This window comes from Hippocampus bargibanti, linkage group LG10, assembly GCF_051943395.1.
Source record: "Hippocampus bargibanti isolate YZ-2025 linkage group LG10, ASM5194339v1, whole genome shotgun sequence".
Classification (NCBI taxonomy): domain Eukaryota; kingdom Metazoa; phylum Chordata; class Actinopteri; order Syngnathiformes; family Syngnathidae; genus Hippocampus; species Hippocampus bargibanti.
The window spans coordinates 14,413,404-14,430,959 of record NC_142743.1 but is presented as its reverse complement, the minus strand read 5'-3'; the positions used below and the strand labels follow the sequence as shown (position 1 = coordinate 14,430,959).

At 41.2% G+C, this 17,556-nt stretch overlaps 1 protein-coding gene across 1 annotated transcript; it reads left to right on the top strand.

Moving 5' to 3' along the window:
• The first annotated feature begins 13,234 nt into the window (after positions 1–13,234).
• Positions 13,235–16,506, top strand: LOC148892566 (G protein-coupled receptor 26-like). Its single transcript, XM_089006305.1, has 3 exons — positions 13,235–14,478; positions 14,633–14,746; positions 15,716–16,506. Exons 1-3 carry the CDS (start codon positions 13,721–13,723, stop codon positions 15,954–15,956), a joined length of 1,113 nt encoding a protein of 370 aa, XP_088862431.1. The 5' UTR covers positions 13,235–13,720; the 3' UTR covers positions 15,957–16,506.
• The last annotated feature ends 1,050 nt before the right edge of the window (positions 16,507–17,556 follow it).

The following is a 17,556-nucleotide window of genomic DNA, read 5'->3' as shown; positions in this document are numbered from 1 at the left end:
TAAATCCTCCAACTCGCAACAGCTATTACACACGTGAACAATCAAATGACCTGCATCCAATGGTTTTCGTTGTTGTTGTATTATGGCCGTAGTGGTGTAGGACTGACCTGTATCATGCTGCAAGGTATTTTGAGCATTTTTATTTTGACTGATTAGGTTTCCCCCTACACACAAAACCCACTACCTCGCCACCATCACCCAACACATCTTAAAGTCGACTTTCTGTATCTTAACTCGATAGGAAAGTTTTTCTCTGAGCTAAGAAGACACAGCCATCTAGAGACCAAAATGAGTACAGTGAGACCTCAACTTACGAACTTAATTGGTTCCCAGACAGAGTGTGTAAGGCGAAAATTGTGTATCTCAAAAAAAAATTCCCATAGGAAACCATTAAAATGGGAATAATCCGTTCCCAGGTTTCCATAAAATATACTTTTCAACTAAATAAGCCTTAAAACTACACACAACATACCTTATTCTATGTATAATAAATGTGCTATTGTATTGCAATGAAAGAAATGCACTGCATTGTATCATAAAGTCACTTTATTTACATTTGTGATGGTCATTTATGGCTTGATGGAATGGCGTTGGAGGTCGAAGGTCAAAGGGAATTGCATGAGGACTGTAATTAAAGAAATAAACTGTGCTGTAAAATACAGTTTTCTTTACCTTTTTGATGGCCGTTGATGGCTTATGGAAGGAGAGTCACCTTCCATAAGGACTGTTGGTGCTGTTCGGTCGTGTGCTTCCGCCGAAGATCACTCCGCCAGCCGTGGTGGGAGTGTATTATGAAAATAGTGCTTATTATAAGGTTTAATTTTCATAAATTTGACGTTTGTAAGACGAAAAGTTTGTAAGTTAAGGTGTTTGTAAGTTGAGGTCTCACTGTACTGTAAACTATAGTGTTAGAGCTCATCATTCCGAAAGTAGCCAATAGATGGTAAAGGGCAGACATGGGGTGCACAATGCAATGTTTGCATTGCGTTGTCTGTCACACGCCACTAAGCACCTTTCATAACTCTCAAGTACACTTTATAGTCACGGTATAATGTACGTTTACGTTTTGTAGCATCACAAATTTTGTTAGCTTCTTTTGAATCGTTCTGTAAATTGTTCACGTGTGCATGTGACTGGCGACCATTTCAGAGTGCCAAAGTCACAAAATGGATAGATGAATTGTTTAGTTTATTATTATGGACCTTGGAAAGAAAACCGTCCAATTATAGCAGTGTTGGTATGATTCGTCTGACCCGTAGCAACATCTTAATTCATGCCCTTAAATATTCACCAATAGAAGCCACTTGGCACTCAACAGCAACCTAAAGCAAGGAAACATATTCTTCAATGAGACAATTATGAGATGTAGCATCTTGAGGTAAGAGTACACAGACTGAGCTAACTGGCATTATGGAAAAACAGAATTAAAATGGAGCTGCATGAGTAAAATCGGCCCAACTACTTCCATCTGCCTCGATTGGATGAGTCATGCACACGAGCACACAAAGACACACACGCACACGTAATTGCCTATAGCGCACAGACAAAGTAACACACCATCTCTTGAAAAATGTGGCTCCATGACTGCTCAATTAGTGTTGCAAAATACTAAGTGAGCTCATCTGTTGAGTGCTTTCTAATCTACACTGTAGAATCACAGTGTAGAATCGATAATGTTTATAGCAAGGATGGATAATATACCGGAAAATGTCCTGCGTGGCCACAGTTTGTTTATTTTTTAATCAGTGCTGCTGGGGAACCACATATGACCACCTACGTACTTCCTAAATGTATGACAAGGATGCTAGTTTAAAAACAATATGAAAAAAACAGTGTAAAAGAGTGTAAAAAATATTTTCTCTGTCTGTCTGTCCATCCGCCCGTCTCCCCCCTAATAATAATAATACACTTAATTTCCAAGCGCCTTTCAGAACACTCAAGGACACTTTCCAATCAAAAAACAATACACAAAACAATAGAACCATAAATAAAACGATAAATAATAAAATACAGTAAAGTCTCGTTATATCGATATTCAAGGGAGTCCGAAAAAATATCGATATAACCGGGACTATCGATATATCCGACCCCGTTTGCATGTAATTTTCTCCGTGCGTGCATCGAAATAGTATCGATATAACCGGGACTATCGATATATCCGATATCGATATAACGAGACTGTACTGTAGCTGATTGAACTAGACCATGAATGCAATTTTAAACAGATGGGTTATGAGGTGGGATTTGAAATTAGGGAAGGAGTCAATATTACGGATGTTGGGTGGAAGTGAGTTTGGGAGCAGAGCAGCTGAAAGCTCTACACCCCATCGTGGTGAGATGGGCAGGGGGCAGAGGGAGGAGGAGAATTTGAGCGGCCGAGAGGGAGCGTAAATTTGAAGCTGGTCAGACAGATAGGGGAGGGGCAAGGTTATGGATGGCTTTGAATGTAAACAGAAGTACAGTAAAGTCTCGTTATATCGATATCGGATATATCGATAGTCCCGGTTATATCGATACTATTTCTATGCACGCACGGAGAAAATTACATGCAAACAGGGTCGGATATATCGATAGTCCCGGTTATATCGATATCTTTTCGGACTCCCTTGAATATCGATATAACGAGACTTTACTGTATTTTGAATTCAATACGAAATTTAACAGGGAGCAAGTGGAGCTGCTGGAGAACAGGGGTGATGTAGCGAAAGGAGGGGGTTTTAATGATGATCCGGGCTGACGAATTTTGGACTAGTTGGAGTTTATGGAAACATTTTTGATTGACACCGAAAAAAAGTGAGTTACAATTGTCGATGCGGGAGGTGACAAGACTGCGGATAAGGATAGCAGCGGTATGAGGGATGAAAGAGGTACCATTGATATCACAGAGGTGGAAATATGCAGACCGAGTTATGTTATTTATATGGAGTGGAAAGATAGTGAGCTATTGAGAATGACACCCAGGCTCTTGACCTGAAGGGAGGGGGGCATGGTTGAACTGTCAATGGTGACAGAGAAACTGTTTGCTTTGTGGAGGGTGGATTTGGTATATATAATTTCTGTATATATGAAGACAATTTGGGCATTTCCTGTCTATTTTTCCGTTCCATTGTCTCTTGTGATGATCCTCAATAAAGTTCCAGGTGGGCTGCAGCTGAGCCCAATGAACTCTGAGTGGAGCACCCGGGCATGGTCGCCAGTCAATATCAAGGCACATCCGGTATCGAAAAACATCTATTCACACTCATATTTCAAACCTAGGAAATGTGGAGTCCACTGCTGCCCAGGAAATGGAATATAAAAATTAAAATGACCTGCTCCAAATTCTCAGTGAGCTCTCAGCCCTACTCCAGTATAGTTGATGTAAAAGTATTTATTTTGCTTTGAGGCAAACCATCTTCACAGCAAGACAAGCCAATGCTTTACTTTGCTTTTTAACATACAGTAAAGTCTCGTTATATCGATATCGGATATATCGATAGTCCCGGTTATATCGATACTATTTCTATGCACGCACGGAGGAAATTACATGCAAACAGGGTCGGATATATCGATAGTCCCTGTTATATCGATATTTTTTCGGACTCCCTTGAATATCGATATAACGAGACTTTACTGTATTTGGCAAAACTGTATGGCCTCAAAATGCCCCCGTCTCCTAAGACACACACACACACACACACACACACACACACACACACACACACACACACACACACACACACACACACACACACACACACAGAAATGCAAAGACATACACACAGAGTAAATTGGGGCCAGAAATTCTTTTTACAAAACTCCGAAATGACTAAATCCTGGGAGGCTTTCCTCTTTTTCAACTCCTCCTTTCTGGCAGCCTGCTGACTCATGCTTTCTATGACTATCTATTTTTCCTTCTCTTCATCATGCAATATCTCGCTTTCAAAACCAACTCACTTCTCTCTTAAACTCCTCCTGCTTCAAATGTTTTATAGGAATTTAAATCATTCTGTGACGTTTTCATCATGTCACCTCTACATAGGTTGCGTGCATGCATTTTCATAATCAATATATAGTTGTAAGTGTTGGTTAAGTTCATTCGATGTGTGTATGGATGTTGGTAACAAGGATTCATCCCATGCCTGCTGCCTGTGTCTGCATATACACAATAATAGTCCATTTCTGCATTCAGTACTCTACTAATATTCTTGTTTTGCTTTTTGTCTGGGTCTCATCATTTTTGATGCCCTTTCATCAAAAGACCAAGAACATAGTACGGGATGTTTTTTTCCTAGCATAATTTTTGTTTTAGTTCTCGGTAGATCTCCCAGAAACATTCCCAGAAGGCTGAAGATAAGAAACAGGCGCAGCGATGATTGTAGAAAATATTTGACAGACTGACCCAAAAAAAAAATCTTCACCCAAGGGGGGAGAAAACAGCTGGAGAAGTAAAACACACCTAACTAAACTGCAATGACAGCGGTGGTTCAAATGTGACCACTGTTTTCTTGGAATAACTGAACTATCAAATTTAATGTCACATTATTGGTTTGTGACACCGTTTGAGAAGTTTGTCATGTGTTATTCCGCTTGATTTGCACTTGTCTTTTTATGAAAATATTTTTAAGAACTTTAGGTAAAGGAACACACAGACACACACACACACATGAGGTTTATTTCTTAACTTTGTGTAATTTTTGATGGACCTAGTTGTGTGGTTAAGCCATATTATGCCATAATGCTGTCGGCTCTGTGGGCTTCACTTTACCATTGAGAACCTTTGGGAGTGGATTGGTCATTCTATCTCGTGCTTAAATACCTGTGCTATGGAATATTTGGACCGTTATGTGCTAATTGAATTAAGTTTAAAATGTATTCCACAGTGTTTGTTGTTATTACTTGTTGTTCTTAAGTTATTCATCTGTCCATTCAGCCATCCACCATAGTGGACACTGAAGTCGATCCCAACTGATTTTGGGCCAAATGCACTTTACACCCAAGACTGGTGGCCATATAATCGCAGAATTTTTAAGGGATGAGGATGGTAGGGTGTTATACCCATATTACTTCTGTGTCGGACAGGAGTGGTACATCGATGAAAAGGTTTCTTCAACCGTCATCTGTACTTCTTTGAAGGTGTCGGACGTTTCGCTTCTAGAGAAAAGGAGTCAAAACATCATCATCGTCAGGAGAGCACTCACAAACTGTGGTTACCCTCAGTCGTCTTTTAACAAATGTCAAAAGGAAAGAATAGGGAACGAAACCAAAAATCCTGAAGATACTAAAAGGAGTCTAGTAGCAGTACCTTACATTGCAGGGGTTTCTGAAAAAATGACAAAGGGTGCTTTGTCAACACAAAATTCCTACTTATTTGAAACCGATAAACACTTTAAGACAAAAATTGGTGCATCCAAAAGATAGGCTGCCAAATGAAAAACAAAGCAATGTAATTTATTCAATACATTGTAAAAATGAAGATTGTAAAGAGCAATACATTGGGGAGACTAAACAAATTCTCAAAAAAGACTTTATCAACATCACAGGGATGATACTAGTGGGCCTCAATATGCAGTACATATGCACCTAAAAATAACAACCACTCATTTGACAACAATGAAGTTAAAATCTTAGCAAGAAAGAAAGAAAACAGATGATTTGAAAGGGGAGTAAAAGAAGCTATTTTCATAAAACAGCACAACCCTTCACTAAATCGCCATGGTGGTGTGAGGTTTAATGTGGATTGTTCTTACAACACACCCTGAGATCGTTACCACGTAGGCTTAGTTATGCTGATGAGGTGATACCAGAGTAAATGGGGCAATCAGGCCAGTTATAGACCATAATCAGTCAGGACAATAGAAGCAATCAGTGTATCCTCAGGGAATAGTCCTCTCCTCCCACCAACCTTAGAGCAGGGACCTATCATAGCAGAGGTCGGACATAGCCACCTGTGGACAGTAGGGATATCTATATACAGTAAAGTCTCGTTATATCGATATCGGTTATATCGATAGTACTGCTTATTACGATACTATTTGTATGAACGCAAGGAGAAAATTTACATGCCGCAGGATCGGATATATCAATAGTCCGGTTATATCGATATTTTTTCCGACTCCCAAGAATATCGATATAACGAGACTTTACTGTGTATATATATATATATATATATATAGGGCCAGAGCTACCAGCAAAAAGTAGTTTTCTGCTGAAGCCTCTTGGATAAGAAGCAAAACGTCTGACACCTTCAAAGAAGTACAGATGACAGGTGAAGAAACCTTTTCATGGACTCATTTAACTTTACACTTTCGTGAAAATCCAGATTAATTTTTTTTTAACTTTTCTCTGTTATGGTCCACTTTTATTCCCACCCTCACTGATGCTCACCGGCTGTTGGTTGTGGCTAAAAGAACTCGATCTTGGTTACAAGCAGTCAACATTTCTGCCTGGACTTGTTTGTAGCGATAAGGTGCCAAACATAATTCAATCAGGTGGTTCGGGCATTTGCTCAGGGTGAGGTCTCTCCTTGGTGAGATGTTCTTTGCATTCCTCACAGTGATGGGGGACCCTTGGATGATCCAGTCATGCTGAGATGTCTGTCTTGCAGCTGGTCTGGGAAGATCTAAATGGCTGGGGAGAGGGAAGTCCCTATTAAAAGTGCTGCTGCTACCACCTGACTTGGTGTAAGTGGAGGAAAATGAGTGAATGGATGTATAAAAACCGCTAAATCTGTGGTACAGGAAATAGGGAAAATTGATTAGAATTCTTCAGGATTTTGTCTGGTCTGCTACGATTTATTCGACCGAAATTGATTTTCCCCCAGTACAGAGACTAAAATAATCATTGCATATCAAAAAGACGTTCCATATAAAACCACTGTATTATTAGCTGGAGCAGATTCTAACACCCACACTTTCACACTGCCCAAATCCCATTCTCCCCAATTTATAGTAGACATTTCAAATAGGATTTAATTTTCAGTATGATTTGCTTGTATTTCTGCTTTCGATTGACACTGCAAACCGATATCTTGACAGTATAAAAGCCCATTTCTCAAGATTGGCGGTGAATGTCGAGCATTGTACGTGTTATTGTCATTTTGATCTTAAATGAGCATCACACAGCTACTCCACAACCAGACACCTCCAATATCAGCACGTGACTGGGAGGGATGTAGCAAGGGAGAGCAAGGACGGGTGGGCGAGCCAGAGTGACAGCGAGCGTGGCTGAAAACGAGTGCATCTGTGTATGCCTGCACATGTGAGTCTCTGTGTGAGTTGGGGTTCACGCACAGAGCACCCAACACTCATGCTATTACTGTGGATCAAGTCAACATCAGCCCCACACGCACATGCGTGCCAATCACGTCTTTACAACGCTTCACCTTGGCTCTGATTTGACCTTGAACAGAGACGTCAGAGTAATCTTGTTAAAAAACCGTGACTCAAATGTCAAGCATACATTTGTGAGTAAGTGCTGCTTGAGCTGAGGATGAACATCACCTGCATGTGGGGTAAGATCGACTTGCGTGAAGGACAGTTGGACAGTGGAAAAGCCTTGTAAGGCACGAGTTCCATATTGTGGTGGCGACCGTGGGAATTGCGAAGTTATGTAATAGCTCAGCATACTCAGCATATGCATCGAGTCATACGGCCACAGGCAGTTTTGTTGGGTGGACTCCTCGCCGTTCTTCTTAAGTGCTTGTGCCATTAGCATTGTGTTGCTTGCGTAACCGCATCCTCGGCTCTGAGAACCCAAAGGAAGCATGTGACCACAGAGAGGATTCCTTCCCACTGAAGGGAGGGGGAGGCTATTTCTTGTCACTCCCTCATTTTCCCCTATATTTTTGTTCTTAGCTGCAAAGGGACTTTTTCCCCATCATTAATAAGTTGACATGGATAATAAGGACATCCGCCCCACTGAGGATAGCGACTATAGAAATTTAAAAGGCAAGATAAATCTGGTAGCAGTCTGTTCATTATTATATATAAATGGCCTCTTTGGGGGTTGGGGGGGGAGTGGCTTGGAAAAACAACATTCAGGCAGGTGCTTGGAAAAGCGCTTCATGCCCAGTAGCAATCATAAACCATGTGTGCTACATACTGTACTATAAGGAACAACCTGCTCAAACAGTCACATGCTCAAGCACGCTCACAGTTGCATGCTTGAGGTGATGCACATAAGCTCAGCCAAAGACAACGCACATCTTGACTAAACGCAAGTTCCAAAATATGTGTGCTGTAGATATTTGGGATATACCAGCATATGCCGCCACAAATCAGGCACCGAGGAATGAAATTCAAAGAGTTGCGAGCCCACCAGAAATTTAGCGTTGCCATGGAGACGAGTGAGTTACCACATTTCACTTGCTGTGTCCTGAACTCCATCTGTGTCATCACGGTCACGTTTAAGTTGTGGCCATGTTATCATGGTTTGTTTAATTGAAGCTTGTGCTGCAATAGACGCACTGCATACACTTGGAGTCATTGGGAATGACATTGGTCCCCCTGCATGGGCAAATATGAATCAAGACGATAATAAGAATAAAAATAAGAATAAGAATAAGAATAAGAAAGCCTTTAATTATCCCACCATGGGGAAATTTGCTGTATTGCTCACTTTCTCCACAATGTCAGAGGTATTCGTTGTTCAATATGTGCATTATTGTGTTTGGCAGTTTCCTTGCACTGTATCATATTGATGAGAAGGTTTCTTCAGCCGTCATCTGTACAAAAGTGAAGGTTTCGGACGTTTCGCCTCCTATCCAAGAGGCTTCGTCAGCGAACTAAAGTCTGACTGGTCGTATCGGCCCCATTTATATATCCCTAATGTCCAGACCTGGTGGCGCCGGACACAGCTATGATAGGTCCCTACTCTCAGGTTGGGGGGGGGCGCGGGACCCCCCCCCTGTGGCCCCACTGATTGTTCCTACATTCCTGACTAACGATTGGCCTATTACACCCACTCCCCCCGGTATCACCTCATCAGCATAACGACCCTCATCAGCATTGCGAAAGTTGCCTAACCTGTTTTGCCTGAGCAGGCTATTGTATGAACGATCCAAATTGAACCTCACACCACCAGACCGGTTTAATGAAGGATTTTGTTGTTTTATAAGAATCGCCTCTTTCACCCCCCTTTCAAACCATCTATGTTCTTTCGCTAAGATTTTAACCTCATTGTCGTCAAATGAGTGGTTGCTAGCTTTTAGGTGCAAATGTACTGCCGATTGAGGCCCACTAGTATTATCCCTGCGATGTTGATAAAGTCTTTTTTTGAGAATTTGTTGAGTCTCCCCAATGTACTGCTCTTTACAATTTTCAAAGAGTCCTTTGGCAACATAAAATTCCTACTTATTTCAAACCGATAAACACGTTAAGGCAAAAATTAGTGCATCCAAAAGATAGGCTACCATATGAAAAACAAAGTAATGTAGTTTATTCCATACATTGTAAGAATGAAAATTGTAAAGAGCAGTACATTGGGGAGACTCAACAAATTCTCAAAAAAAGACTTTATCAACATCGCAGGGATAATACTAGTGGGCCTCAATCGGCAGTACATTTGCACCTAAAAGCTAGCAACCACTCATTTGACGACAATGAGGTTAAAATCTTAGCGAAAGAACATAGATGGTTTGAAAGGGGGGTGAAAGAGGCGATTCTTATAAAACAACAAAATCCTTCATTAAACCGGTCTGGTGGTGTGAGGTTCAATTTGGATCGTTCATACAATAGCCTGCTCAGGCAAAACAGGTTAGGCAACTTTCGCAATGCTGATGAGGGTCGTTATGCTGATGAGGTGATACCGGGGGGAGTGGGTGTAATAGGCCAATCGTTAGTCAGGAATGTAGGAACAATCAGTGGGGCCACAGGGGGGGGGGGTCCCGCGCCCCCCCCAACCTGAGAGTAGGGACCTATCATAGCTGTGTCCGGCGCCACCAGGTCTGGACATTAGGGATATATAAATGGGGCCAATACGACCAGTCAGACTTTAGTTCGCTGACGAAGCCTCTTGGATAGGAGGCGAAACGTCCGAAACCTTCACTTTTGTACAGATGACGGCTGAAGAAACCTTCTCATCGATGGACCACTCCTGTACGACTGAGAGCTTACACAGACGTATTGCTGCCAACTTTGGGAGAGACATCCTTCTGCTGGTACGTAACTTAGAAAAGGCCACCTTTAAATTAGCTGATTTAAAGAACCACCTCAGATTCAATCTTAGATGTAGACAGAGCCGGTTAATTCCTAAATGCTTGAAGCAAGCACCCCTGGAACCCGGATACTTAGCCGATAAAATGCAACAAAATTATACTAGGAAAATTCTAAATTTGCGAATTAGGAGACTTAACATAGAGATAAAAAACAAACAGTCAGAAATAGAAACTTATTATCAGCGTTTACAAACTAATCTTACCCACAAAATCTATCAGGAAGTGTGTGAATTTACTAAATCCGGTTATATGAGGCACCACAGCAAAACCAAAGAGAGACAAAAGGGTAAATTTCAAAAATTACTTTTACTGAAACAATCTCAGCTACTGGTAAACACGCGTAAAATTAGGTATGAACAGTTTGCAAGGGAGAATTGGATCAAAAATTTGTCAGACAGAGATCTCTCAGAGACAGAAAAGGCGGTACTTACCAAAGGTTTAAATTTCTCAGTGACTCCTAAAACTATACCTACAATAGATTATATCACAGCTACTGAATCGGCTATTAAAAATAACAAACTTTCGTATGCAGAGGCAGATGATCTACGCATTAAAATATCAGCTCTTCTCAGTAGTGCCAAACTTCCTCCGTCCAACATAACATTAGAAGAGAGAAAGGCGTTAACTACTCTACAAAAAGACAAAAATATTACTATTTTGCCAGCAGACAAGGGCAGATGCACAGTGCTGCTCAACACATTGGATTATGAAGACAAAATAAATAGGTTAATCAGTGATTCTAACACGTATGAGCAACTAAAAAGGGACCCTTCCAATAGATACAAGAAAGAAATGATTGACTGTCTCCAAAAGCTAGAGAAAGGAAAACATATAGATAAACAGATGTATTTTAGATTATACCCGGGAGAGGCCACGCCATGTATCTATGGCCTGCCAAAAATACATAAAGAAGGGTTCCCCCTCCGACCCATTGTTTGTAGCATTGACTCCTCTACATACAATGTAGCCAAATATTTAAAAACTATTTTAGCTCCGTTGGTTGGTAACACAGAATACCACGTAGAGAACACCACAGGGTTTGTAGAGAGGATCAAAGACCTCATATTGGAACCTGAGGAAACTTTGGCATCATACGATGTGACTTCTCTCTTTACATCTGTCCCAACCCCAGCAGCAGTCTCAGTGGTGAGGACGAGGCTGCTGGCGGATGTTTCTCTGCATGAAAGAACCAAACTGAAACCGGATCACATCTGCCAATTATTAGAAATCTGCCTTAATACTACGTATTTTCAATTTCGGGAAAAATTTTATAAACAAATCCATGGTTGTGCTATGGGCTCACCAGTTTCACCCATAGTGGCTAATCTTTACATGGAAGAGATGGAGAAACAGGCCCTCACATCCTTCCCAGGGACAAAACCTAGACACTGGTTTAGATATGTGGACGATACTTTTGTCATAATTAAGAAACAAGAAATTCAATCCTTCACAGATCATCTCAACTCTGTAGACTTCAACATTAAATTTACTCGTGAGGACATTCAAGAGAACCAACTAGCCTTCTTGGATTGTAAAGTAATTATAAAAGAGGACAGAGCGCTAAAAACAGAAGTCTTTAGGAAGGCTACGCACACTGACCAATACTTACTTTTTGACTCTAACCACCCTTTACACCATAAACTAGGAGTTATCAGAACCCTCCAGCATAGGGCTAAACTAATACCAACTAGCACTGAAGGTAGAGAAAAGGAGTCAAAACATATCAGGAGAGCACTCACTAACTGTGGGTACCCTCAGTGGTCATTCAACAAATGTCAGAAAGAAAGAATAGCGAACGAAACCAATAATTCTCAAGATTCTAAAAGGAGAGGAGTAGCAGTACCGTACATTGCAGGAGTTTCTGAAAAATTACAAAGAGTCCTTTGGCAACATAAAATTCCTACTTATTTCAAACCGATAAACACGTTAAGGCAAAAATTAGTGCATCCAAAAGATAGGCTACCAAATGAAAAACAAAGTAATGTAGTTTATTCCATACATTGTAAGAATGAAAATTGTAAAGAGCAGTACATTGGGGAGACTCAACAAATTCTCAAAAAAAGACTTTATCAACATCGCAGGGATAATACTAGTGGGCCTCAATCGGCAGTACATTTGCACCTAAAAGCTAGCAACCACTCATTTGACGACAATGAGGTTAAAATCTTAGCGAAAGAACATAGATGGTTTGAAAGGGGGGTGAAAGAGGCGATTCTTATAAAACAACAAAATCCTTCATTAAACCGGTCTGGTGGTGTGAGGTTCAATTTGGATCGTTCATACAATAGCCTGCTCAGGCAAAACAGGTTAGGCAACTTTCGCAATGCTGATGAGGGTCGTTATGCTGATGAGGTGATACCGGGGGGAGTGGGTGTAATAGGCCAATCGTTAGTCAGGAATGTAGGAACAATCAGTGGGGCCACAGGGGGGGGGTCCCGCGCCCCCCCCCAACCTGAGAGTAGGGACCTATCATAGCTGTGTCCGGCGCCACCAGGTCTGGACATTAGGGATATATAAATGGGGCCGATACGACCAGTCAGACTTTAGTTCGCTGACGAAGCCTCTTGGATAGGAGGCGAAACGTCCGAAACCTTCACTTTTGTACAGATGACGGCTGAAGAAACCTTCTCATCGATGGACCACTCCTGTACGACTGAGAGCTTACACAGACTGTATCATATTGACTATTATTTGGGCTCTCAATTAATTAATCCATGACATGCTTGGTAAAATGCAAGGGCATGTCCAGCCACTGTCAATAAACAATTTTGAAAATGAATATCCCACGGGCACCTCTGTGTGCCCCCTGCCCGTCTCTGTACGATGGGGGACAGAGCTTTCAGCCGCTCTGCCTCCAACCTATGGAACTCACTTCCTCCCAACATTTGTAACATTGATTCTCTTCCCACTTTCAAATCCCATCTCAAAACCCACCTATTTAAAATGGCATTTTCTGTGTAGCGTTATCTCTGGTTTCTATTTATAATTCTATTTTATTTATTATTGTATCTATGCTTGTCTGTGACTGTAAAGTGTCTTTGAGAGTTTTGAATGGCGCTTGAAATAAAATGTGTTATTATTCTTATTATTATCTTTGCAAAGGCCAATTAGATGTTTTTAAGACAGCTCTGTGTGAGCCTCAAAATTGTCAAGCTTTTTGTTTCACTCCCCGGGGGAAGAAAAGAACCCAATTGAGGGTGCAAACACCCCGACAAGCCCATATTAAGTGCTGCTTGCATGAATATTGTTCAAGCGTCACATGAGCAAGCAAACGGCTGCACGTGCAGAGTGCACGGCATCTCCAGCGTGAGAGGAGGCGCCGGCTAGTGCGCATGTTTGAGAGCCACGAGATAGAAAGAAAGAGAGAGAGAGACAGCAAGCCAACATCCACACACTTTTCCTCTGGTGTTTGCTGCAGTTGCTTCACAATAGGTGAAAACGGATAAGGAGTCGCTGAGGCAGCCCGTGCCGGAAGGGATCAGGTTTGGTGATTCAGCACCGGACAGCTCTCCGCTTCAGCACTTGATGTGGCAATCTGGCTCAGATGATGGGAACGTCAAACATGTAGGATTTTGTTCCACAAGTGCTGCCAAAGTGGAGCCTCGAATGATGACCATCCCCGAGTTCCTCCTGGAAGTGTCCATCGTGGTGATGGCTGTTGTTTCCGTGGTGACCAACATGTCAGTGCTGCTGTGTTTCACACAGAGCTCAGAGTTGAGGTCCCACGTCCCAGGAGTCTTTGTCCTGAATTTGTCTTTCTCCAACATTCTCCTCGCTTTCATCAACATGCCCGCCACCTTTTTTGGGGTGGCCAAAGGCGGGCAGCCCTTTGGGAACTTGTTCTGCAAACTGGTCGGATTTGCTGAGACTTTCCTCACCACCAACAGCATGCTGAGTATGGCAGCACTCAGCCTGGACAGGTGGATCGCCGTCATGTTTCCTCTGAGCTATTCCAGCAAGATGCGTTACCGGGATGCCATCCTGATGGTGCTTTATTCCTGGCTTCAGTCCCTCACATTCTCTCTCATTCAGCTGCTCATGGACTGGGGAGGCTACAGCTGTACGTACGCCTCGTGCACCGTCCACCTGGCCTCAGAGGGAAGGCCGCAGCTGGCCGCCTACGCCACCTTCACCGTGCTGCTTCACTGCAGTAGCTTCACTTTCAGCCTGGCCGTGCTGTGCTTCTCCTACCTCAAAGTTTTGAGAGTGGCCAAGTCTCACTGCAAGAGGATCGACGTCATCACAGTGCAGACTCTGCTCCTGTTGGTTGACATTCATCCGAGGTACGGCACAAGCGTCCGTTTTGGAGCACGTTGAAGTCTACAGTCGTCGCTTGTCCGTCGTTGTGCCGAGAAAATTCAAGCAATAGAATCAGATGAATGTTTAATAGGTTTGAACATCACATGTGCATGAATATTTCTTTCTTTGTCTTGTTAGTGTGAAAGAAAGGTGTTTGGCCGAACAGAAGAAGAGGAGGCAGAGGGCCACCAAGAAAATATGCATTTTCATAGGTTCCTTCGTCTTCTGCTATTCACCGTATGTTATAACGAGGTAACTACCGGCTTTGTATTAGTTTACCCACCAATTACCAACAACTCTATGAAGAAATGCTGAATAGGTCATGGATACAATATTGTGCAAAAGTCTTTGGCCACAGCTAATCTTATTTTTGTGATGTTTTATTGCAAAAGTCAAATGGTCACATTGGACCATTAAACCTGTGAAAATACAAATGATGTTGAATCAGGGTCATTACATTTTGCTGTTATATATCTTATGCAATTTGTACATTTCTCTCTGTGATTTGAGTTTCCGCAATTCTGCATATTGTGTAATAATTAGAGAATGTAGCCTCAGGAATGATTCTGGGACACATTTCACACCATATTTCACTCGAAAATATATCTATGAAACCTCCCAAATTTTTATTAGGATTTTTTTAGTTGGACAATGACTAGTTTATCTTTAATACATAGTTGGCGTAGTTGATCAACCAATATTCAGAGTATTTGACCTATCACGTGTAGCTTTGTTTTGTTGCATGGCCCATACAGAGCAGGAGACAACGTTAATAAAGTTAATACTGGTTTTATATTCAGTTACTGTCAGTATTGTACCCTTTTTGTTTCCTTTAATGTTAAGGATGCAATTTTATGCAGAAGTGTACTTAAAATAATTATTTGTGGTCATTTCTAATATTTTTCTTTTCCCATGGGGATATAAGAGAAAATAATCGAGAATTACTACAGGGTCCAATGTTTTGTACATTTAACTACATATCATTGTGTATATAAATTACCCGTCCTCACATTAGGTACATTTGCACATTCTGCAAGAGCTGTATCTGAAATAATAGACACAAACCAATACAGTCAAAAAAGGTTTACATTTAATAATACCCTATCTACTGTATGGCCTACAGCTCTACTGAAAAAAATCTTTGTAATATTATTATATTTTAAAATATTTAAAATAATTGCCGCACTAATGCAACTTACAAAACGATCTTTTCTCCTGCAGGTTAGTGGAGTTGTTGCCCTCGGTGCACATCCCACAGTACTGGGGGATCATCACAAAATGTTTGTGCTACGCAAAGGCTTCAAGCGATCCCTTTGTCTACTGTCTCCTGCGACATCAATACAGAAAGGTCCTGATCCGTATCATCAGATGCTTTTTGAGAAAGGATCATTACTTGCTATCTGCCACCAGCTGGAGCAGCACATTTGATACCACAGAGGACAATTGCACCAGAACAACATGAATTCAGTGTGCAGCTCCTTCTAATGTGTGCAGCTCCTTCTGCTCAATGTTTGCATGGAAGTAGCTCCAGAGCAGATGGAAGGGAACCTGTATGTTGCTCAAGGACACTTTCACTGAGGGCTTGGTCATGTGCTTCGTGGAGACACAGTGTGACCATTTTAATTTATTTTGTGTTCTTTTTTTTCTCATGCGGGGTCAAAGACATGGAACAATGTATGCTGAATGCAGGCACGCACTGTTGCGATGCGTGCCAAATATCTTTTGAAACTTCATAGACTGTTGATTTCCATAGGGCTGATCAGTTTGTCTGCATAGGCAATTCCAAGGACTACTTCGTAAAAGCAAAACTACACATTACATCATAAATGTTATTGTATTGCACATTTCCAACTATGTTGAAATTGTACCGACATTTTATTTTATTGCATCAAATCATATCACATCAACTCAGATAACAATGACATTTACGTGTCCAGTGCCATACGTTTCAAATTGTGTGATTGTACCATCTGACAACACAAGTAACTGTTTAAAGAATAAACTGTCACTTAATCAAGTAAAATCATCCCGATTTGTGTGTAAATGTGTTGAGAAATGCTTTTGTTTCTCCCACAAAATTGCTCATACATATTTCAACTTGAGGGGCACTTAGTAGTGTTTGGACCTTTTCTGTGAGTTCCAAAACAAATCATGAAAATTAATAACTCAAGAAAAAAACACAATACATACTGTGCTGCACTCAATTTGTGTTTATGTCTCAGCACATTGTGATGAGTTTCTGCAATCAGCAAAGTTCGCTCAGCCAAAAATGAGACGCAATCAGCTGGTCATTCAAACACAATACAAACAACTTGTTTGCCTCAGTAACACAAAATACATTGTGTGATACATGGAGATTAAAATAAAATAATAGGAAGACCATATTGTAAAGAAAAACAAGTTGAGTGACGTCACAATGTCAAGACAACCAACTTTGATAAAAATATCATTCAACAAAAATTTTAAGTATTGCTTTTATGAAAATGTTGTTCCCAGATTTCAAAACAAAGACATGAGTATACACAACTAAATGTTCCTTGTAATGTTTCCCAAGTTAAAGGTGCAAGTCAATACAACTGCTTACTTATTTGCGCTAATTTCCATTATTGCCTTAAATGTAAATAGTTTACATTTTCAATTGCAACTTAAATTACAAGTTGCAGTTTTTATAGTGCATATTTTTGCACGTTTGTTAGAATTGCCTACGTCTGGGAAAGGGCATGAGATGCAACTATTGGAAATCTGTGGTAAGGGGAGGGTAAATAAAAAATAAAATTAAAAAAAAAATATATTCCTAGATTAGCAGTTTCAATCAGATATGTCTCTCACACTCACACTCTCTCACTCTCACTCTCACTCTCACTCACTCACTCGCACGCTCTCTCTCTCTTGCTCACACACTCACTCACTCACTCACTCACCCTCTCTCTCTCGCTCACTCGCACTGTCACTCACTCACTCACTCACTCACTCACTCACTCACTCACTCACTCACTCACTCACTCACTCGCTCACTCACACTCTGTCTCTCGCTCACTCACTCACTCACTCACTCACTCACT

Excerpts from the sequence above, each read along its gene's own strand:
- LOC148892566 (XM_089006305.1), top strand. The coding sequence starts at position 13,721 with ATGTGGCAATCTGGCTCAGATGATGGGAACGTCAAACATGTAGGATTT. Across the intron at positions 14,479-14,632 it reads TTGGTTGACATTCATCCGAG|TGTGAAAGAAAGGTGTTTGG; the intron begins GTACGGCACAAG and ends TTGTCTTGTTAG. Across the intron at positions 14,747-15,715 it reads TCACCGTATGTTATAACGAG|GTTAGTGGAGTTGTTGCCCT; the intron begins GTAACTACCGGC and ends TTTCTCCTGCAG.